We start from the raw sequence: 25,101 nt of genomic DNA on the forward strand, positions 1-25,101 counted from the left end.
TCTTTTTCCATAGTATCAGAGACACTCCAGCACTAATTACTACCATACAAAGTAGTGGCCTGAGTGATTTTACTGTAATTCAAATTCCCCGTGTGACCTATACACTCCTTTATATAGATTTGACTGTGTGCCTACTACGTGCCAGGCATTGCTAGATGTTGAGGGTACAGAAATAAATAGGAGAGACACAAGCCCTTGCCCTCTCAGCAGTGGTGAAGACAATAAAAAAAAAGTAACTCTCAGACAGTTTGATTAGTGTTTAGCAATATGGGGTACAAGTGAGATTTAAATAAAGGAAGCACAAAGTAGTAGGATTAAAAAAAAAAGCTACTTGGAGGAAGTTATCTGAAGTGTAAATTGAATTTAACCAGGGTTACCGTATCATTTACCATCCAGACAGGGGCACTCTTCAAAGTGAACGGGAAAACAGAATCTAGGACATATGGTCACCTTAGATCTAACAAGTCAAAGCGGGAGAGTGTTTGAGGCAGAAAAAACTGTATATGAAAAAGGACAAGGTTCATTAAAAATCTCAATTTAGTGAGTTCGTAAATTGTAAGGAAGGAAATTAGACCAGAGAAGCAAGCAGAGACCAGATTTTAAAGGCCTAGTAAATCAGAAAGGAACCTGGACTTTATTACAAGAACGATAAGAGTTCTAAGCAATGACATTAAATTTGTTTGAAAAAGATAAGTTGATTGCAGTGTGGAGAAAGTGTGAGCAAAGAACAGTACCAATAGAGATCACTTAGGGGGGCAAGGGAGAGTGGATAAGGGTTTCAGGGGTCATAGAAAGTTCTACAATTGTGTGATTGCACAACTCTGTCAATGCACTGAAAACCATTCTATTGTAGGTATGTGAATTACAGCTCAATAAAGCTGTTGTTGTTTTTAAGTGACTTAGGAAATCTCCAGGTGAGAGATGACAGGGGTTCCAGATTAACGTGTCAGAAGTGAGGATGAATTCAACAGATACTTACCCTACAAGGCCTGGTGACTGACACGATATGGAGGTGAAGCATAGGGAAGAGCCAAATTTAACCTCCAAGATTCTGGCTTAAGCAACAGGATGGATGATGGAGCCATTTACTGACAGAAGTGGAACCAGAAGCAAGTGTGTGAGGTGGGGGTGGGAGAAGATCTTAAGATGTTGAATTTGAGATAACTTTGAGATATTCAAGGTAGATATCTATTATGGACTGTGTCCCCCAAAATTCATATGCTGAAACTCTAATCCCAATGTGACAGTTTGGGAGGTGAGGCCATGGGGGAAGGAATTAGGTCATGAGAGTAGAACCCTCATAAATCTGATTAGTGCCCTTACAAGAGGCCAGAGAGCTTGCTAAAACTTTTTCTGTCATGTGAGGACATAAGTTGGCAGTCTGCAACCCAGACTGGGGCCCTCATCAGAATCTGACCATGCTGGCACCCTGATGTTGGACTTCTAGCCTCCAGAACTGTGAGAAATAAATTTCTGTTGTTTATAAGCCACCTAGTCCATGGTACTTTGTTATAGCAGCCCAAGCTAAGACAATTTCCCAATGTGGCTCTCAGGTGAAGGTCTAAGCTGAAGGGAGTCAACATAAGTCACTGAAGTGAACAGTATTGCTTAGGGCATGGGTGAAGAGAAGACCAAGACTTAAGAGATGGTTAGAGGTGAAATCAGCAAGAGTCTGAGGAAAGGCCCCAGAGGTAGAAGAAAACCAGGTGGCATAACGTCACAATCCAGTGTAGAATCTTTCAAATAAAGTGTTTAGCAAACAAAATGAACAAAGTTGCCTCAGAACTTAAAAAAAAAAAATTGAAGTTCAAGTTCGAGTGGACAGCAGCAGAAACCAGTCTCACATGGGTCGTGGCAAATGGTGACATGTAGTTCATCAAAAGACAATTCAGGAAAGAAATCAGGTTTGTGAAGGGGAAAAGAGGGGAAGAGTTGAAGAGGGAGATTTTCATTTAAAAAGGTTTGGTTATGTTTAAAGGAAGAAGCAAAATAGAGAAGTTGAAGATAGTGAAGGAATGAGAAGACTGCATAAAAATCAGCTGGGGAGGAGGCTTAAGGTTTAAGGTTTGGGTAGAGTCCAGGAATCTGTATTTAAGTTCCTGACATGATCCTGGCGCACAAGCAAGTGTGGGAGCCAGGAGAGTCTCACAAAGAGCAAACTTTGTACGAAGGTTGGAAAGGATGGTATCTTTAACACAGATCCTTAATACTTTTACTCTTTCTGAATTAGGAGAGAACCTATAGTAGATGCGGGTACAGACAGATTTGGTGATGGATAGCTCAGGAAGTTTCCCTTCTACTGTTTCTCTTGTGAAATAGAATCTGCTAATAGCAGAGCTGGGGAAGGTAAAGATTTAATGAGACTGGAAGTTTCAAGTTGTTTTGAAGAATGAAGGACAGCTTGCTAATGTTGAGGACGTAGCTGAGGATGGTGACTGCAAATTATATAGTGGCACCAATCTGTGTCATCACGTGGTTTTCCATAGCAGTGCTCAGCAACCCAACAGTAATCAGATAAGGCAGATAGAGTTGAACTCATCTAAGATTCAGGTTTTGCCGCACAGGTATAAAATGGTAATAAGGCAAAGGAGTTTAGGATATTGCCAAGAGAGTGGCAGAAGTACTAAGACGACAGATCTAAGCTGGATGGAGAGGTAAGAAAAAAGGTGACTAATGGAACTCCTAACGAGAACAAAGGATTTGGTATATTGGGTTTGACTCAAACGCATCTGGATATACCTGCTTTCATTCAACATTTTTATCACCAACTATGCTACACTGTAGGGGGATGCAGCCATATATAAAAAAGTCCTTACCCTCAAAAACTTGATCATTTTGTAGAAAAGCATTAAGACCAATAAGAATACTAAAGAGAATGATCGGTACAATCAACAGATGAAGGGACAAGGTACTAAGGATGTGAGAAGGCATTCTTTACAGCACAGGGTATCAGGGAAGCATTCACTCAAAAATTGCCTTAAGCAGATCTTGAATACAGAGAGCCACATGGAGAGTTGGGATGAAAAGACCATTCTGAGTAGAGCAAGTAGCATAGGCAAAGGCAGAAAAGTATAGCAAAAGCCTGATCAGAAGTTAAGGTTTGTGGGAAAACAGTTTAAGATAAGGCTGTAAAGGTAATTTAAAGCCAAATTACAGAGAGCCTTAAATGTGCTCAAGAATTTGGACTTCATGCAGTTAAAGTTTGTAAACATGATCAATAATGTGTTCTGGGAAGACTGGTAATCTAGAATCAAATCCCTATATTTAAGGCCTAAACCAATGGTTCTCAATAGGATTGCAGAAAAGCAGCACCAACGGTGCTTTGAAAGATACTGTTGCTGGGTCCACCCACCAGAGACTGGTTCCTTTTGTTTGGGATGAGGCTCAGGCATCATCCTAAGCTTTTAAAAGTACCCAGATGAAGCTACTAGGCAAATAGGGTTGAAAGGCATCGCCTTTGATCTGTAGTTTGTTGATATGGTAAGGCTCAATCAGACAATAAAAAGGGAAATATATATATTTTATACCATATCTGCTATGTATGTGTATGTGTATGTCAAGCAAAAATTCTGAAAAAACCACCTGTAACAAGCTAACCTGACCCAGTAAAATTAAAACTAAAAGCAGACCATTACACCATTCTCATCACAAAAGAAAAAGATATTGAATATATACAATTTATTTAATAAATTAATGTCATTCAAAATACAGTGCCAGAACATTATGCAGCTGAACATGCTAGTAATGTTTGTCATGAAGCACCTGTGCTCATGTTAGATTGGCGGCACCCCGCTACTGCTAGTGGTTCCTGGGATTAATGCCAGAGCAGCACTAGTTATCTGCTCTTCTGCACAGCTAGTGCAGAGAATTCCTGAACAGTTCACCTTTCTAATCCTACCCCCCCCACACACACAACAGGTTAAAAAAAACACACCCTGACAGCTAACAGGTATCTATACACAATCACTCTACAGTAATGCTTGTTATTAAATTAAGATGTAATGACCTGGTTAACCCACTCTAGATCTTTAAGATGGAGAAATACAACAGCAGCAGGTAGTTATATGCATGAGCCAATGTTAATGTAATACAGAAAGTGGAGGCATTTACTGATTAAAGCTCCACACAGACCCGCACAATGAGGGACTAGCAATTCTTATTGCAAGCCCAGCAACTTAAGTCCACACCTGATAAATGACCAGCTGATTGGAAGACCTGTATTCTAGATAGACAAGGATAAGTTAGTGAAAAGAGAATACATGCACCTACTAGTACAGTTAGACTGATCCTGCAGTCATAGCTTCCCTGTGCAATACCATAAAATGGAAGATCTTCCTCAACTCTAGGATAGGATTTAGAAAGCATTTCTATACCAACATGGACATTATTAGTGTTAAGTGCAGCTGAATTAATTACACTGAAAAAACCGTATTCCAGGACTTCAGAAGAGAAGCACAGGAATGAAATACATATACTAAAATAACCTCAGCACAATTTGCGATATACCACACTAGGAACAGGAAACTACTTTAATTAGTGAACTTTCTGAACTGTACATACACAGGGCTATCAATGTTAGATAATCCAGATTCTTATGCTCATGATACACATAAAAGTTTCTCCATTATTGGATAATCTATTTCATATTATGGAAGCATATCTTTCTGTAAGACTCACTGATATATATTATACTGATGCAAATATTAAGTAGGGCATAAAAATAAAATTTATCAAAGATAGATTTTTATGTACTCATATTTAGTCCTTTCATAGCCTCTCTTGCTGAGCAAAGAAAATGACAAAGCACATAGATCAAGTGTGCACCCCCTGAACTCCCCAACTAGACAGGTGGTAGTGCAACCATTTCTCCTTCCAGTTCAAACTCCTCTGTCCCATCCGGTGAAAAAAGATACGTTGGTGGTTTCCATGGAGATTCTTCAAGGCAGGATGGATACAGCTTCCCCACAGTGCATCGAAAATCTCTCCCTAGGTCCCACAGTACACGTTCAGATATATGCTGCCGCAGAGACCACCGGTCAAGTTCCAGATCATATTGGTAGGTGACATACTTAGCTCTCTCATTTAAGTGGGTTTCTCGCATAAACACACACAGAGAATTTGAGATTACAACAGCTCTAACACAGGGGTCCGAGTACCTCTTAGCAGGGATGTTGGCTGCCATTTTCCACTCATTTTTATTCACATCATAAATTTCCACAGTTACTGAAGACCCATCTACAGTGCCGGAGGGGAGTCTTATGCCAGAATTCGTAGCAATGTGCAACCCTCCAATATAGAAAATTTTATCACCAAAAGCTGCAGCTGAAGCAAAAGACCTGCTAGTCTGTCTCATCGCCATTTCTACCCATGAATCAGACCTTGGAAAATAACAGTACATGAGGTTCAGTGTCATCACATAAATGCAGTCATGAACCACAACTGCTGCACTCCACTGCCAAGCACAAGGTAAAGGGCTTACCATTGTCCACTCATCCTTCTCAGTGTCATATCTTTCTACGGTCCTCCGATTAAGTTCTCCACCTACACTATCTCCTCCAATTGCATAGATATAGCCTTCACAGCAAACCAAAGATGGCTTTATGCGGACGAAAAGCATTGGAGTCTTTGGAAACCAAGTATTTTGCTGTGCATCAAACCAATAAAAGCAATTCACAGTTCTGAAGGCAGTCTGAAGTTTGCTTGTTTTACTGTGATTTGTTTTTGTGTTTTTCAGAGGAACTTGACCACCTGCTATATAGATATCATTATCGGGAGTTACAACAGTCCCAACCTTATGCAAATCAGCTGGGGGGCTGCACAGCTTGTAAACTTTTTCTGCTTGGGGGCTGTAACAGACAGAAGAGTAAAGACTACAAGGATTTTCCGAAGATGCTTCAATGAAAATCATCATCTCCTCTTTAGTCATTCCAAGTCTTGGTTTGAAAAACTTGGGCATGGACTTATACAGACCTTGAACCACCACAGACTTATCATTGGGTGGTAGACCTTGAAACCAAGCTCTCTGTGTTACTTCTGAAAGTGCATCAATTCTGATTTGGCTAAGAACTGAAGACAAATACTGGGATCGTGATTCTGTGTTGTACTCTAGCCACAACATAGCAGCTTCGCGAACTGTCTCCTCCTTTTCTACATTTAAATTGTCACTACTGAGAATGTCTATCAGTAGGTCATGTGACAGCTGCATGAACGCTTCCTGGTGATACACAGCAGTGAACTTGTGTTCCACCATTCTTTTAGCACTTTGTTTTAATTCCTCACAACTGAACAGATCAGCAAAACTCAACAGTCGAACACAATTCTCTGCATTAATTTTTTTAATTAAATATTCTCGACAACGTTGCAACACATCTTCTACCTAAAATGGGAAGGAAAAAAAAGGCTGATAAAAGGCAGGATAGACAAATTTTATTTTTATGTAAGACTCAGGTATATTAATCAGAACCCTATACTGTAGTTTATATTTTTAGATATATATGTTTGGGCTAAGAGGTGTCATCTTCCAGTAATAAATCAGAAGACAGAGCCCAGTTTTGCATTTCTTCTTCCTGTCCACTGGCCTACTTAACTGCCCTATTTAGGAGCCGGTAGTATAACATTAAATAGGCTCTTAAAAAACCAAATAGCCTTAAAGGAACAGTAAGGAAATTCATGAATAAGCTCTATACTTTTCTAGGCTTTAAAAAATACATAATTGAGAGAACCAAATGGAAACAATGTAAATACATCATAGTAAAAGAAACGATTATTGTGGACTAGCTAGAATCCAGTTTTCTCAACATGGACAAGACCTATAAAACCAGAAAATCATGCACAGTGACTAAGAGTAGTTATTATTTGCCTTTCTTATCTAGTGAAATAAGATAACCAAAGGAACAATAAACACATTTATATGCAGTCATAATTTACTACATTTAAATGACCCATCTTAGCCACTTTTACGTTATCTAGATCTGTTTTTTCTTAAGAAGGAAAAGTAGATCTCAGTTGAATCAGAAATGCTACCTACTAATAAATACTATGCAACATCATAGTGGTTAACTAGAAGCAGTTTAAGGTGCAAAGCAAGATTCCTGGCTTCAGTGTGTACACAAGAGACAAGTAGCTTTACTTCTCTAAGCCTCAGTTTTCTCTTGTGTAAAATGGGGAAATTCTTACAAACGATTATTGTAAAGATCACATAAGAAGCCATATAAAGCCTTAGTACAGTATCTGGCATATAAAAATATTATCATTTCATGTGGCTAATAGTGAAATTCATGTTGGCAGTCACAAAATGTCCTATCCCAGGTTTGCCAGGGTGACCCAGTTCAAGTGGCAGAGTCTTGTTTTACATTTGGACAAGCATAGGCATATGGGTTTCACTAACATACTGGAAAAAAATTATAAAGTACACTGCCACTATTTACAGTAGCAAAGTGTCCTGGAATTCAAATTTCTTAAAATTCCTCAATTTTTTAGTAATTCTAAAAAACATTGCTTTTAGTTCCTGGCTTTTAAAAAGGTAATAAAAACTTACAGGCTATAGAAAATGCTTACAGTAGGCATTTCCCTCTTTCAAGTTTGGATTTAGGATGTGAATGTCTTTGACTCTTAAAGCACCAGGAAGATACCATGACCTCAATTTCCCAAGAGTTACGGGTACAGCAGGATACTGCACAATTTTATGTGGAAAAAAACCAGTACAGAACTAAAAAAGAAGACAGCTACGTAAGGCAAGGACTGAGTTCTGGTTCCTGAAGTTACACTCATATACTGGTGTTCAACCAAGTGTCATTCACATCCATTCAGCACACATTTATCAAGTACCTACTAGGTACCACGAAGTGTGCTTCCAAACTTTAACCTTTAGTCTGAAGGTTCTCCCTTTGAAGAAATTTTCGGTTTCTGAAATACAAAGTGTTATTCCAAAGCAGGGGAAAGAATGGGGAAAACACTTTATATTCCTCCTAAAATTGAAAAAAATTTTGAGGGGAAAATACAGAGTAAAAATTTATCGATGTAAATATATCAATCATCACTTTTTATTTTAGTTTAAATACTTTAATAGCTCAGTATGGTCACATGATACTACAAATATTCAAATTTGGTAATTTCCATGAGAATCTAGAAATTTTCTATGAAAAGTAACACCATCAAAAATTAGTACATCTAAGCTTTTAGCAAAAAATTTTGAAGCACTTAAATTTAATAAACACTGTTAAAAATTGCTTTTACTTGAAATCTAAATTCTCGGGTAGACAGAATATGAAACCAGTATAAAATTTACACCTACCTTATTAATTAAGTTCTCATCATAAAACTAAACAAGGTTACTGGTTCATCAAATTCTATTCTGGTTTTCTCTTGCATATTTTAAAAACAGAAGAAAATTTTTACCTTCCTGCAATAAGAAAACTATATAGCTGTAAGACATCACTGATGAAACAATGTTTCCTGAGAAAATAAACCAGTAAATATATATTACTGAAAGAAAAAACTGCTTACCTGCAGAAAGCAAGCTGTTTCATAAAGCTGTTCTACAGTGCTGTCATTCATTGCCAAGTTACCCGTGTATGCGTAAGTTATTATTATCTGTAAGGTGGCTGCATCCACATTCCTCAGGTGTACGTGTGTCTGTTTGCTTTCACTTAGTCCACTCATGAACATGGCTCTACAGGAGGGGGAAAACAAAGCTTACAGGTTTAGCATAAAACAAATGTAGAGCTAAAAAGAAAAACTGCGTAATGTGGGATTTTTATTTAGGGTATTTACTGATGGACAACTTAAAGGGAACACTTTTAAGGGAGACAACAGAAAAGTACAATCTAGTGCCAAAGATATATACCAAATTATTCCACTCTGCCACCCTGAATGAAAACATCAAAATTCATTTATTCCTTATATTGATACAATGGAATACTATTTAGCGATAAAAAGGAGCTAAGTATTGATACATACTACAACACAGATGAACCTCAAAAAAAAATTATGCTCAAAGAAGCCAGATACAAAAGATCACATATTATATGATTCCATTTATATGAAATGCCCCCAAAAACAAATATATAAAGAGACAGAAGGGAGATTAGTAGTTACGTAGGGCTGTAAGAACAGTGAGTGACTTTAAATGGGTACAAGGTGATGGAAAGTTGCAAATTAGATTGCAGAGATGGTTGTACATCTCTTTAAATATACTAAAATTCATTTTAATTGTATGCTTAAAATGGGTGGACTTTATGGCATGTAAATGATATCTCAATAAAGTTAAAAATTTTGGGGCCAGCCCAGTGCCACAGTGGTTAAGTTTGCATGTTCCGCTTTGGCAGCCCAGGGTTTGCCGGTTCAGATCCTGGGTGCAGACATAGCACCACTTGGCAAGCCATGCTGTGGTAGGTGTCCCACACATCAAGTAGAGGAAGATGGGCATGGATGTTAGCTCAGGGCCAGTCTTCCTCAGCAAAAAAGGAGGAGGAGTGGCGGCAGATGTTAGCTCAGGGCTGATCTTCCTCAAAAAAAAAGTTAAAAATTTAATTTACTCAAATGATTTCCTAAAAACATGCAGAATAGTTTCCTAAAAATTTACTGTATATAGGAAACCATACTGGAAAGACAATTAGCATTATGGAGAATACAAAGCAGAGAGCCCATATAAAGGGAGGACGAAAAAGCAATGCAAAGAATATTATTGCACGCATGGGAGAGAAAAGCCTGTAGTGATCAAAAGTGGTTATCACAACAGTCACTAGCCTGGGCCCCTCAAGGACAAGATGAGGAAGGCACTCAAAATGGATGAAACAGTGAGTGAGAGTAGAACATAAGAACTGTTCTCTCCAGGGGCATGGCTGAACATAAGGGCTTATGCAGGAGACTGGAAAGTGAACTGGAAAGATAAGTGGCACTCAAATCACAGAGGGCTTTTAAAATGAGACACAGGAGTCTGAGCTTTTTCTTGTAGGTAAGTGGAAAACACTGAAGAGTTTTGAGCATGGTATTATTAGCATAATAAAATATATTCTAGGATGAATACTCTACTGACAGACCTCAAGGGTCAAAGGCTAGAGATCAAAATACTAGTTACGAAGCTACTGCAATAACTAGATCAGAAGGAAGAACCTAAGCTAGGGTGGCAGAAATGGATACAAAAGCTATTACAAACAACTAACAAGATCTGGTGATTTTCTGAAGATAAGGAAAGGGATAGAGTAGGAAATAGGTAGGGGATAAAAATCAAAGCTACCTGTTTATTTTCAAGCAAAGACTTGAAAAAATATTGTGAACTACTGAAAAATTCCAAGGTCAAGGAAGAAAGTTAACCCTGGGAAAAAGGTGAGTTAAATTTTGGATATATTTAATTTGAGGTAAGGACAGTTGAATCAAATGGAAATAATACAATAATCAGTTAAGTATTTGGTATTAGTGGAACTTCAGAGAAGGTAAGGCGTTAACACAATGGACTGTGAATTATCTACAAAGTGATGTGTTCAAGCCAAGTAAGTTACCTGAAGGAGAGTGAAAAAACTAAAAGAAAAATCCACCCAGAATCCCAATGATCAACCTGAGGGAGAGTTCAATAAGGATAAAAAAGAGAAAAGAACGACAGAAAGCTGAGAAAGATTCGTCAGAGAAATAAGACCAAGCAGGCCAGTACCATGCTACTCAGGGCAAGAGAGGTGGGGTGTCAAAAACTGGAGTGATGGGGCTGGCCCGGTGGCAGAGTGCTTAAGTTCATGCGCTCCGCTGCAGGCGGCCCAGCGTTTCATTGGTTTAAATCCTGGGCACGGACATGGCACTGCTCATCAAATCACACTGAGGCAGCGTCCCACATGCCACAACTAGAAGGACCCACAACGAAGAATATACAACTATGTACCGGGGGGCTTTGGGGAGAAAAAGGAAAAAAATAAAATCTTTAAAAAAAAAAAAACTGGAGTGATGGGTAACAAACACTGCAAGAGCAATTAGGTTGTCACTGGTGACTTCTGGTGTAGCTCAGAATGAGCAGTGCAGACAGCAGCTAAACTTCACGCAGCTGGGGAGGGGAGGAGAGGCACAAACAACTTCAATCAGGGCAGCTGATGACTATCTCCCGAAGAATACAGGATGGCTATAAATAAACCCAACCCAGCAATGGAGAGCAGGAAGTATTCTTGAAAAACATCCAAGACATAACATGAAACCCTTAAAAAAAACACCTATTGCTACTGGCTTTACCTGTTTGACACGGGAGAATAGGAGATAACTAACAGAAATCTGAAAAAGAAATCTAAGAGCTCCAAGTAAAAACGGAAGATTTAGGGGTCAAGTGGTTTTTATGTCTATTCCAGTAGAGGTAGTAACTTGGAAGAGGGAGTAGGGCAAGGAAACAGCTGACTATACAGATGACACCGAGACTGGTTATTCTAGACTACAGTTTATGATACCAGAATGATGGACTTCTGGGAAGGAACTGTGCTTCCTGAAGACCAAAGACAGTAGAAGCCTAGCCAATCTGATCATGAAAATTTTAAACAGACATTTTTAAGAAACAGCAAATACTGAATTACATAATATTATGACAGGCTGAAGTACCACAGTATAAGAGGTGCTCAGTAATTCTCAAATAATCTCTCATTTAGGGTCTAAAATGAACTGTAAATGTTACTAAGAAGCAGAAACTACTATTTCAGAGGTTCTTTTGATATCAGAGGTTCTATTGATATCAGAGGTGGGATGGAACTGGTAACTCAAACTTCAAAGGAAGAACGTATCTAGTTCAAAAGGCAAATTTTCCAATAGTAAATTTCTAACGGTAAAGATTGCTAGTAGCATTATATGCAAAGATAATGAAATCTATAAACCTGAAAGCAGAATCCAGTTGAAGAACATCTAGGAAAAAATCAAATTATTATTGTGGGAGTATGTGATAATTTACCCAACCCAGAGAAAAAATATATATGGGACAAAAAACCTACTCTATGAGTGCTTTCATTTTGTGCATTGTAAAACCGGCCCAGACACAGGATTTTAAAGATGAGTGTGACTTTAATCTCAGACATGTATGAGACTCTTCTTTCTACTTACTGTTATTCCCACTTCTTATTACCTGATTCACTTTATGCAGAATATATTATCTCGGAAGGCCAAGGATGCTAAAGAAGGGAACTAGCTAGTAATAAGGAAATAATAGCAGCCTTAAAAAGGTTGTATTAGGGGCCTGCCTGGTGGCGCAGCAGTTAGGTTCACACATTCCCCTTCCGAGGCCCGGGGTTCACCAGTTTGGATCCCAGGTGAGGACATGGCACCGCTTGGGAAGCCACGCTGTGATAGGCGTCCCACGTATAAAGTAGAGGAAGATGGGCACAGATGTTGGCTCAGGGTCAGTCTTCCTCAGCAAAAAGAGGATTGGCGGGAGATGTGAGCTCAGGGCTAATCTTCCTCAAAAAAATAAAAGGTTGTATTGTCTTTAAGACTGTAACATTAATGAAAAATTTAAGTTTCTTGGTCTTCAGGAAAACCAACTCCAACCCAACCAGTTAAGATAAATAATAATCTCAGGGCTAGAGAATTTAAAAGAACTGTGTTATTACCTATATAGTCACAAATAAACTTAAATAGGAAAGAAAAAAAGGAAGATACGTAAATAAACCTATGTGCTACTTGCTGATAAAGACAATAATACAGAAAATATTACAGATAGAGTTTAAAGCGACAGAGTTTCTGCATAGCTTTAAGTTAGACTAGATGACTGCTAAGGTTATTATCACAAAAGATTCTACCCTTTGATTACAAATGTAAATCTGAAAATCCATAACTAAGGCACAAAGTCTTTCCAATAATGGGTAATCAATTTATAATTAATGGCCATTAAAAAGGGAGAGCTAATGGGCCCAGGTATTGACTGAATCTGTAACCTCAAATTCCTAACATCATTTACTAAGCCAATAGATCTAAAAAAACACCCTGAACATCACAATCATTTGGGAAGCTTTTTTTTTTTTGAGGAAGATTAGCCCTGAGCTAACATCTGCTGCCAATCTTCCTCTTTTTGCTGAGGAAGACTGGCCCTGAGCTAACATCCGTGCCCATCTTCCTCTACTTTATATATGGGACGCCTACCACAGCGTGGCTTGCCAAGCGGTGCCATGTCCTCACCCGGGATCCGAACTGGAGAACCCCGGGCTGCCAAAGCGGAACGTGCACACTTAGCCACTATGCCACCAAGCTGGCCCCTTGGGAAGCTTTTAAATGTATAAATTCTGAAACTCTAAACCAGACCCAATGAATCAAAATTTCTAGGTTTGAAATCCAACAATCTCTATTTGTAAAAGCACCCAAGAGGATTCCGATGATCAACCAAGTTTTTGAACCACTGTTTGCAAATATGCTAAGCTTTCTAACATAAGAAAATCAGTGTCTGAAACTACACAAAAAATCCACAGTTTAACCTGAAAAAACTGCAGGTACAGCAAAGACAACTGGCATTTGGGCCTTAGCTTCTGTAATTATGGTAAGATATGTTACACTGAGGAATGTGAAGTTTCTACACCTTCACATATGTTAGTCTTGAAAAGTCAAGATTAAACCTGACTACAGCTGTCTATAGCTGCCACTAAAGAGCAGAAGAAACTAACTTTCTTTACTGATCTCCATTCATGGCCGCTAAACATTTGTAGTAGGAATATAATGGTCCACACTTAATTCATCTTTATTTACCCTCTCTCTTTTAAACATTACGTTAAAAATTCAACCTAAGGGCATAAAACAATAGAATTTCTATGCCTTAGCTTCTACTCCTCTCATGGAACTCATAATAAAGAGCAATCTACTTTAAAAAGATTACAAGTTGCAAAATATTATAAAAATGTAAAATTAAGCCTCATTTATTTGTAATTAGCAAACAATAAATAACTAAATCAACTTCTACATTCTGAGGCAAAGAGAATACCTACAATGTTATTAATTATTAAATATTTAAAACTGACAAGGAGCCTGCTAAGGCTAAAAGGGTATCAAATGATAATAGTAACCGAGAGTGAGAAAAAGAAACACATTTTTGCAAAGGAAATGAAAGTCCTTAATATGTCTATACAGTGCCAATTATCCTCTAAAAGTTATTATTGAGCCTACTGTAACTCTTAAATTTATAAACAATGACCAGTTTTCTAAATTTAGTATTTTAAAATCTCAAGGGGAAAATTACCCCATTTGTTTTTCTTTCTCTTTTAATGGAAAAATAGTATTCTGAATCTTTTTGCCTCCCCATCATTAAAATTTTAGTTAATTTCAATAAATTTCTTGTATTTAAATCCTTGTAAAATTTCTTTTACTTGTCCCTTACTTATACAGGCAAGGAAGTGATTTGGTAAATACTACATCATGCAAATAAAAAATTTAAGGAAAACATTAAGATATCCATTTTTTAATTTAAATAATGTTTAAAAGAATTCCTATTAAAATATTAAAATAAGGTAACATTCTGCATTTGAAATTACCAACTAACCAAGATTAAAGTACTTACCTAAAATAAGAGCTACATGTTGCAAGAACCATCTTATGACAAGGGAATTCAGTGCCCTCAACAATTAACACTATGTCAGTAAACAACTGCTGTTCATAAAACAGTTTTAACTGTTCCAACAAGGATACAGCATATTCAGTATTGATCTGCCTCTCGTCTTGAGTGGACATGACTGTATTCCATTAAAATCTCCCAGCACAGATTAGAAAAGTCAGTCTTACTGATGGAAGGTCAAGTGAATGCCTCAGTAATAAAGAAAGGAGAAACTCTGCTTGCTGTTATCTGCAGCATTCAGAACCAAGACTGACACATTTACTAATGAATAGTATCTTGTTATAGGCTTAGAATCACTCCTAGGTCATCCTGTGTTAATTAGGTTCTTGAGAGTTTTTCAACACAGTCTGCAGACATCTTGCTCAAATGTGCAATTGTTGTGCAGCTCATGAGTCAAAGAGAGTAACAAACGAGGTAGATTTGGTGGCAACATCTTATGTTCTGTGGATCCTCCGGAGAAACTAAAAAGAAAAAAAGTTCGGTTAGCGTATCTAGGCCAATACATTTTTAGAATACATTTAAAATGGCAGACTTAAATATAAATAAATTATATTTATTTGAAGTTCAACTTTAGACATTACCAAAAAAATAAAATATGAGAAAAGCAACATTTAAAAAATCTCTTACATTTAAAACAAAAAACAGGCTGAAAAAAATTAACATTTCTAATTTTAAGTTAACTTTTTGTCTACTAAACAAAATATAAACATTCTAGAAAATAAGGAGCACATCAATAAGCATATATTTTTAAAGTTCTTTAAAAATAAAATAATTTAAATTACCAGCAAAACTATATCTGCTAGTTATTTGTTTAGTAGCAACATATGACCACAATTTAAGAGGAAAAAAAATTCCTTTCTCTTGCATGGAGATTCTCATTTTGGGGATATACTTTAAATGTATTAGCAAAGGTTTTATATTTAATTTAAATTACTTAAACTATTTGGCAAATAGATTCAATCTATTTCCAAAGTATAAACTACATATTTTTTAAATTTGCAGTTCAATCCTGTAAGGGAAGTATATGCAATATTCTTTTCATAGAGTGGTTTCCTCCTAGAAAACTTTATAAGAGCATACAATTTTACTGGGGGGAAAAACATAAAACATGTTAAAATAGAGAGACGTGTTCCTACATGGAAGACTTCATATTATACAAATATGAATGTTCTCCAAAATCTGTAAATTTAACGCAAATCCAATCTCAATCCTATTTGCAGAAGATTCATCTGGAAGAATGAACAAAAGTTGCCAAGATATTTGAGGGAAAGAAAGGGCAAGTTTTTCCTCATGACTCTAATCAAATATTAAAATGTATTACAAATCTACGATAAACCCAAGTAAACATAAGAAATTAGATATGATAAACATGGTATTTCAAATTAGGAAGACGGGCTTATTTCAACAAATGATGTTGGAACAATTGGCTAAATACTCGAAAAAAAATAACTTAGGTTTTAGTCATACTGCATATTGCATACCACTCATCAAAAGAAATTCCAGCTGAATTAAAGTTTAACCTTAAAATGTTATTTGGAAATCAGTATTTACAACATACGGCAGAGGAATTACAAATTGGGAAGAGGGAAAACCCAAAGGGAATGCCAGTTACAGTTAGCTAAAAACTACCACCTCTTTTCTAATTAAATGACTCTCAGTTCCCATAACAATAAAGTGCTGTTGACATGAAACCTATGAATGTGACCATCATTGGAACCACTAATACTTTTTCTCACCAAATATCATCCATATGTCAAAGAGAAGATTACATTGTACTTCCTGCCAAACTATACTATTACACAAACTGCTAACTTGATACAGACCGTCAAATTTCCAGCCAAGTTAACTACAGAAGTAACTAAAACAGGTGCAAAGGCAGAGTGACACTTTGGGTCATTTAAGGTAATGACTTTGCTCTTCAAATCTGAAAGTTACACTATAAATCTAAGTTCTACCACTACAACCTCTAAGGCTAACAATACCTAGTATCACTGGCTATTTTCACATATTAATAATGCAGCAAGGCCTAGTATTAGTGAGGGTGTAGGAAAATGAACATTCTTACACAGGAGTGTAAGTCAACACATACCTACAAGCTCTTATTTAAAACTCTTGGAGCTAGATATATTCTGGAATTTAGAACTTTTCAGATTTTATGGAAATAATGTGGTACATATACTATGTATTACAAGACTCTCTCAAAGAGTCTGGAGCAGTACTTCATAATTGAACATATTACCATACTCGTGGCAGGAAATATGAACAGTGTGAAAAATAATACTATAAATAGCCTCATGTTACTTCAGGTCAGGTTTTGCAAAGTTTTTTTAAAAACTTGATTTTAGCTTTCTGAATTTCAGAATTCCAAGTGAAGTATTATAGAAGATACAATATTTGGCACTGTAAATGCTCACTACCTCTATCTATCAATTGTACCTCTAGAAATTTATCTTACAGAAATGCATGCATTAATAAACTGAAAGTCATAACCTCAGCTGCAGGACCCAAAATCGTCGCCATCCATATTTAAACCAGGTGACAGGACTTGGCGGCCGGGACCAGGATGGATTTGGATCACACTGCCAGATCCCAGAATTCCTTGCAGGCTAGCTGTACAGGCTCACTGTGGATGTTTGCAATGACTATTTTGGGCCCCATTTAATTTGTTACGTTGGTTTTACTAGATTTGATTTTTTTTAATCATATACTGAAACTGTATTAAAACAACTGAAGTCTGCTTTTAGAAAATTACACAGTGAGCCAACTTTATGTAATCCTCATTATCACTGAATTATACACCCCTATTTCCCACCCCTTCATTTGTAATCTAGGGTTCATTTTCTTCCTGATAAGGTAATTTTTATTTAGGATATCTTAATATTAAAATAGGCAGAAAAAGTAGATCATTCAGATAAGTAAATAAATTAATAATTTAAATAGATCTGTATCTAGGACAATCCAAAACAAAACTATCATTTCTCTGGGAACATAGACTTCAAAATGTATTAACTAAAAATGTGAAAAGCTGCAAAGTTTAAGATCATCAACCAATAACCTTCAAATGGTCATAACATGAACATATTCTGTAACAAGATTCCTTCTCTCCTAAAAACAAAACGTGAAATCAATACTCTAAATACTCTTAAACATGTCAAATAGTCTGTACCAGTGATTTCACACATTTTACAAATTTCCCTTTCTAATGAATATATTGTCATATATCATTCTGTATTACAGCTAAAATTAGCTTCAAAATAAGTCACATCCTATTATCGGTAGAAGTTAGCATCCTCAGATTGAGTGATTATTAGGTATCAAGGAAACTGTTTCCTTAATTTTCTACTATAAATTAATCACTATGATAACTTAACAAATGTTTATTGAGTATTTACCAAGTGCTGGTCATTGTACTCTAAGTACTCAAGACTGAGAGTTTGCCAACCACTAGAGCTCCAAAATACCAAGTGCATTTACTTTTAATACAGACTACAGCCAAAACCATGACTATCACTTAAAAACAGGGTGTTTTAAAAACTAATTTTTCTAGATAAACTCAAAAGCCAAAAGAGGGAGGCAAATGAGCGAAGCAAGTTGGGTATAAGAAACATTTTTCTTGAAATCTAGCTGCCTTGATCTTCATTTCCAAACTTTCAATAGAGACATAAAAGTCCAAGAAATTTTATTCTTTACCATAAGAAAAAGTGCAGTACAAGTAAAACGAACAAAAGAGGTAGTTGGCACTTGGTCTCACTGCTAACAGTGGTTCACATTGCAGAGGAAGAAAACTTAGTTAAGATCTATTTAAACCTTCTAGGTTTTATTAATATACGCAAGGATTATCTAATTTAAAAAAATCTTTCAAAAGGTATACTACAAAGACAAAATATTTTAGGCTTTGCAAGCCATAAAATCTCTCTCCCAAATGCTTAACTCTTGCTGTTGTAGTCTGAAAGCAGCAAAAGACAATATGTAAACAAATGGACATGATTGTGTTTCAATAAAACTTTATTTACAAAAACAGGCTGCAGGCCACATGTACCAATCTCTGCTTGAGACTGCTTCTTGATCAAATACTAAGTCAGTGACCTAAAATGCCTAACTCAAGTTGTTTTTCTAGAAGAATGTTTTCCTTTCAGATCACAAAACCAAGGAAAAAGCACAAACCTTAAATGCTTGAAAGTTGAATTAAATATCATGCTTCGTTGATCTAACCTGTATATATTCTACTTTTCAACTGAAATATTCTAACGTCTTTTATCTAACCACATAACTGCTTTCCCCACCTACTGGAGGTTCAGCGGACTTCTGAAACGCTTTTTCTTTTATCTAGTTGAAGCATGCTTTATTAAAGTTTAAAAAAAAAAAAAGACATTCCTCTCCAAGATAATTTGTTGGGGAAAAACCCACAATGAGAAAAGACTATTATAGAGTCAAAAATACTATTCAACTACAGCAACATCTAGATATATTTAAAAAACACGTATATAAGAAAATGCTTGTGTAAAGTCATTTAGTGGACACACAGATTCATTATATGAACGAAGGGCCAGACACTGGGAAATGACTGTTATATGCCACAATTCCTGGTAACTGGCACTTCAAGCTTAATAGGAAAGTTCTATCTTCTAAAGCTGGTCATTGGAGCATATTCCACAGTGAAAAATGCCAACTAAAATAACAATTAAATGGGAGTCATACAAACATGATATAATGAAATTCAGAATCTAATAAAGGGCAACGTACTTTGATATAAAAATTATGGATAGTCTTACTCCTATTTCTAAGTTCTGGGCTCAATTCAATGTTTTTGATTGATTTGCTTAATGGCAGAGAATAGCAGGATAGCATGAGAGCCTATCTTCTTCTCTCTACCCACTGACTTTTTGTAAATAATAGGGAACAAAGACCAAATTTTTTTTTTTTGAGGAAGATTAGCCCTGAGCTGGCATTTGCTGCCAATTCTCCTTTTTTTTTTCTGAGCAAGACTCAGAAAAAATTTTACATTCATCTTATAAATTCTGAATATTGATATTAAAAGAATAGAAACCAAGAATAATTGGAGAAAGGCTGAAATTTTAAAAAATAACTGAATAATTTTAAAGGTTTTAGGGTTGATGGCAGTGGTTTTTACTAGGGTAAAGGAAGGTGTCTAATTTCACTTTGAAACCTAGTTTTCAATCCCACAGGTGTGTCATTTGTAGCACTCTTCCAGTAGCTACAGAAACACAAAAGAAGCAAACCAAGCTTTTCCAACATTAACCAAGCAAGACCTGGATGATCAAGGAAAGAACAAAAGATTAAATAACTACTGAAAGTGAAAATGAGACTGATTATAGCAATTAACTGGGCTGTGTATATTAACTGAAAGGCAGACAAAAAGATGATGGGGAGGAGGCTGTGAACAAGGATTGCACAGAAATTATACAGTAGGGATAAAACAGTGATAGAGAAGAAGGGCAGTGGGCTACAGGTCATCATCCGCATGAAGCACTTTCAAGTTGTATATTACTAACGTAGGTGATGCTTCATCTTTTTTTTTGTTTTTAAACATTTTATTTTTCCTTTTTCTCACCAAAGCCCCCCAGTATATAGTTGTATATTTTTAGTTGTGGATCATTCTAGTTGTGGCATGTGGGATGCCACCTCAGCATGGCCTGAGGAGCGGTGCCATGTCTGTGCCTAGGACCTGAACCGGTGAAACCCTGGGCCACCGAAGCGGAGTGTGCGAACTTAACCACTCAGCCATGGGGCCAGCCCCTCATCTTTTAATGCTACAAACCTCAATACAGAAGATTGAAAACTTTTGTTGGAAATGATTCAAGGCATTCTGAACGTCCAAAAAATTAAGTATCACCAAAAAATTAAGATCTTGAACCGTGGGGCCAAACTACTTGGGTGGAAAGCCCAATTCTGCAATTTATTAGTTGCCTGACCTTTCATAAGCTATTTACTTTCTGTGCTGTAGTATGCTCATCTGTAAAATGGGGGATAAAAGTAGAACTCTGTTCAATGGATTAAAGATTAAACAAGTTTCATAAAGAGCTTGGAACAGTGCCTGACACACAGCACTACTACATAAATATCTGCAATTATTTTTATTAACATGTTCACTAGTCATACTTTTGATAGCACTTTCCCAACTTCTGAATCTCCATACCTATACCAGGTCTAGGGGCCCCAATTACCAGGTCTCAGCACTCAAACACAGTTCTCTTATACCCTGAGAGAATAGTTTTTTAGATAAGACAAACTCATTCAAGGCTTTTAGGGAGTATTTTGATGGTACAAATCATGAAACAAACTAGTTCAACAAACACTAATCTTGAGAAGGCTGATGCCTGTGCAGAAAACAAGGTTTTCTTCATTTCACTGAGGAGACAGGTTTCTCCTCTGGGAGAACAAAACATTGGTGCCAGAAACAGTTTGCTTTCAAACTTATCAAAACCACCCTAACAGTTGGGAACGTTTGTTTGGAAGACCACTTGGTCTTTAGACTGACTGTCAACCACTACAGAGAATTTTTTGGAGTTGTGACAAACATCAAGTAAAAAACAAACACCTTGCCTTTTGAAGAATTTATCAAGTCTGATAAATTTCGGTATAGCTTCCCCTACTCTAATCAAATTCAGAGCTATGGTCTATTCCCCTGTGTTCCCCTTTCCAACCACAGAGAAAAGGCTCCATCAAGTTAATTACGCTCACTACCCTAAGTAAATTCAGGTCACAAGCATAAGCTTCTGTACTACATTATTATTAATAAGTTATCTCACTTTTAAAAAATTAAACAAGAACATAAAGGAGATGCCATCTGTGATAGACATGTGTAGTATGTTCTTTTGATGTGGCTATTGCTTTTCTTCTTTTCCTCCCAGCTCTGCACGGTGACTTAAGAAAGCTGGAGAAATAGAGGCTAAAGCAGAATTAACCCCAACTTTTTCACTGGGATTTCATTTTCCACCAAGTCAATGATTTTTTCCAATCACAACAGCAGAAGAAAATATTTCCCAGATGTTCAAACATACTCATGAGGTCATTAAGGGTATAGCTACTTAATAGTGATTAGGGCTACTGAAGTTTCTCAGTTTCTTTAAAAAAAAAAAAAAAGGTAAACTGAGGAATACTTAGAATTCTCTGCCTACAATGGAAGGTGTTATATGTCACAACTTGTCACAGGTATGGGAGTGCAACACAGAAAGAGAAGCATCGCTCATTAAATGACTATATTTTCCCCAAATCTCCTATAATAATCCCTTCTCACACAGAAAAATCTAGGTGCTGCACATTCCTGGCAAGGGAACCAGGAGTAATCTTCACATACTTAAAAAGTGGATTTGAAATCCACTATTATTTCTAATACTATGAGTTATTTAAATACCACTTGTTCTATTTAAACTCCCCAAAACTGAAAACGACAAGGCTGAGATATAATCGACTTCGACATTTTCATTCACATATTTTATGACAGCAGGACCAATCCTTTTTCCTGGTCTTCAGAATGTGGGCAAGGAGAAAAACAACTCTTTTCTAAATAACTGTGTACAATCTTTGGGAAAATCGATGTCTCTTTTGGCTTTTAAGACTACATTCAAGTTTCTAGGAATTTACGATCCACCTTAAACACAGTGTTCAATGTTTGGATCTTATGAAACATCTCATTATTTCCATTAACCAGGAGAAAGAAAACCTATGAAAGTGTGTGGACCCGAGTACTACGACATCTCTACCCCCGCTCATCTCCTTACAGGCCCTGTGAATAAGGTTAACAAATTTTACGGCAATGCTTCTTACGAGAGCAAAAAGAGAAGAGTTACAGCACTTAAAACTCTTCCTACCCAATATGTGCAGAGAACACAGCACTATGTGGACAAGCGTGGACCATGAAGCATGCTCAACAGAAATGCCACGGTCCTGCAGAGTTCACTGACACACAACCACCTCTTCAGGATTTCAGGGCCCAATTTAAAAGAGCTTCATTAAGCACTCGACCAACAAAAGATCAAAGTGAAAAAGTCAGCTTAACAATAGCTGGCAGCCAGCTGAAAAGAACAGCAAAATTCCACACCATCAAGCCTAGAAAACAACTGACTAGTTCGACTTTTCAATTTACTCTACGTTAGGAAAAAAAAAAAGTCCTTCTGAAACAACGTCAGGAAAAAAAGTCCTTACCAAAGGTTAACTAAAATAAGTTACGACGGCAAGAACTTTGAAGTTCATACTACTCAAATTCAAAATTCGCAACTCAGAAGAGAGGGGAAAAAAAAACCCCACCCCGTTAATTAGTTGCTTCAATAGAAGAAAATATAATTTTGGTCAGACCACACTGCTGACAGGGTTTTCTTTCTGAATGTCTGAAAGCTCGGTGAGCCAGACATACAGATTCATGTATAAACAACACGTGACCAGTCCCGCACCCTACGTTTTCGTAAAACTAACCGATATAGAAGATATTTCACACAAACACACCCTTTCAAAGTTAATTTTCCATTTTGGATTCTTTCTCTATTTTCACTGATAAGGGACAATTCTAGAGATCTGGGGCTCGTGCGGAGGAGACGCCTCTCCCTTTCAGGCGGCTGGCTATAAGAGATCTGAGATTGCTAAACCAGAAGAACAAGACGTTAAACCAAAATAACTGCCCCGCATCAAACTAAAGGATATCCTTCTACTCCACGGTTTCTCAATTCATAAGGAGGGGGAGGTGGTCGAGTTCAAGTAAGTTCACGATTTCACAGTCTCAAGTAAACACGTACACAATTTTCCGCTTCAAAGGGCAGCTTCTGCTTTCTTTTTAAGATCATTCCTGGATCATCAGGGGACCCCCACGTATCTAGACATCTCTCAGGTACTTCAGAGCTACCAGGAGAGAAGAAAAGCCGCGGAAGGGCCGGCCCTGCTCCGGCCCACCACCTCGCGAGTGCGTCGGCAAACAGCTTTCTTTGGGCCGGGCCAGGGCGCCGCCCGGAGACCCGCGGCCGGAAACGCCCCCGCGAGCGGCGCGCCCCGCCGCCCCGGGCCCGCGCCCCCGCCCGGCGCCGGGCGCAGAGGGGCCGCGGCGGGCTGCGGAGGGCGGCGCCGGCCGCCCGCGCCCCTCCCCCGCCCGCGGCGGAAGCGTCTGGGGTTTGAAAGATGCCGCCACCCCCTGCCCGCCGAGCCACAAAGGGCCGAGCCCCCTCCCGCCGCAGCCCTCCCCCAATTCCCTCACAGCTCGCCGCGGGCTGCCCCCACCCGCCGGCCCGGCGCTGGCGACCCCTGCTCACCCGCGTCCCTCGGTCCCGAGGGCTGGGATCCGGTGCGGCCGGCCGCCCCAAAGACACTGGGCCCCTCGGGCGCGGCGGCGGGGGCGTGGCCCTCCAGCCGCGGCCGGGGCCGGGGTCTCGCCTCCGCCTCCCGCCGAGGAAGGCTGGCGCCGCCGCCGCCTCTTCCTTCCGGTTTTCCCTTGCGCCCTCCTTCGGTCGGTCCGTCCTGCGCGGAAAGCACCGTCCTCTGCGGGCGCCGCCGCACGCTCCTCAGGGCCCGACCACCGCCAGACTCCTCCCCCGGGAGCCGCGCCGCCCGCCCGCCCCGCCTCGTCAGCCCCGGGGCCGCGAGACGCCCGGCTCGCCGCTCCCGCCCCGCCCCTGTGGCGCGCTCTCGCCCCCTTCGCGGGCCCCTGGCGCGGCCCGGGAACGCGCGGGCTGGGGACTGTGGGCCGGCCCTCGCCAGGTTTTCGTTCCCGCCGCTCGCGCGCGCCTAGCGACCCAAGCGGCAGTTTTGCAGTTTCCCGGGTTCTCGAGGCGCCCCCGCCCTTTTTCCTTTGCCGGATCCCACCGGAAAACCAAAACAATTGGGTCCGCGCAGGCGCGAAAAAGGAAGCGGAAAGAGCAGGAAGGGCGGGGGCGGCATGAGGTGCCGGGGAAGCGCTTTTGAAGGGGTTTCCCGGGGAAGGTCAGCGAAGAGCGCGTGCGCCGCGGAGGGTTCGTCCCCATCACCCCCTCCGGAGATGTGGGGACCTGGGGCGCCAGTGGGGTCGGAGACTTCAGGCTTACTCTGGAGAAAGGAGCGGCCCGAGGAACTCAGTGCTAGGACATGTGGACAGCAAAGCACCAAGTTTTATGCTGTAGGCTGTTTTTCACCCCCTTGAAATATGGAAATTTGCAGGCTGGTTCGAGGAGTGGAAATGAGGAGGGCTAAACCAGACCAGGGGAAGGAGGGCAGACGTTGGTCGGCTGGCTGAGCGGGCTTTGTCTCCTCAGCCGGTTCTCTCCAGAACACGCCTTCCACTTTCCAGAGCATGTTCGGCTTCCCGGATCTCATCAAGAAGGGCTTCATGCCCTGGTCTCTTAAGGCCAAGCAAAAACTCCAGGGCTCCCAGTTCTAGGGGGGCGGAGGGGAGCCTCTGCATGAGAAGCCTTCAGGTAGTTTTGTGCTGCAATGCGGTGGCTCCCCGCTCCCCGTCAGCAAGTTCCAAAGGAGCGCCTTCAGTTCACAAAGCGAAGCCTTTGTAGCAGCTAATGGCTGTGGCCCACACTGGTTTGGTTAACTTGGTGCAGCTTGCTAGCAAGCAGAAAGTT

The 25,101-nt window shown here is 39.1% G+C and overlaps 1 protein-coding gene across 2 annotated transcripts; it reads right to left on the bottom strand.

Annotated features, from left to right (window-relative positions):
- Window positions 1–3,661: 3,661 nt before the first annotated feature.
- KBTBD2 (kelch repeat and BTB domain containing 2) lies at window positions 3,662–24,145 on the bottom strand. Of its 2 annotated transcripts, none has more exons than XM_070616199.1 (4): window positions 23,809–24,145; window positions 14,498–15,012; window positions 8,506–8,671; window positions 3,662–6,376 (listed from the first exon to the last, which is right to left on the bottom strand). In XM_070616199.1, the coding sequence occupies exons 2-4, from the start codon at window positions 14,665–14,667 to the stop codon at window positions 4,841–4,843; spliced, it is 1,872 nt and encodes a 623-aa protein (XP_070472300.1). In that variant the 5' UTR covers window positions 14,668–15,012; window positions 23,809–24,145; the 3' UTR covers window positions 3,662–4,840. The 2 variants fall into 2 exon arrangements, with proteins under 2 accessions (XP_070472300.1, XP_070472301.1); XM_070616200.1 differs by lacking the exon at window positions 23,809–24,145 and adding an exon at window positions 23,302–23,567.
- Between the last annotated feature and the right edge of the window lie 956 nt (window positions 24,146–25,101).

This window comes from Equus przewalskii, chromosome 4, assembly GCF_037783145.1.
Source record: "Equus przewalskii isolate Varuska chromosome 4, EquPr2, whole genome shotgun sequence".
NCBI lineage: Eukaryota > Metazoa > Chordata > Mammalia > Perissodactyla > Equidae > Equus > Equus przewalskii.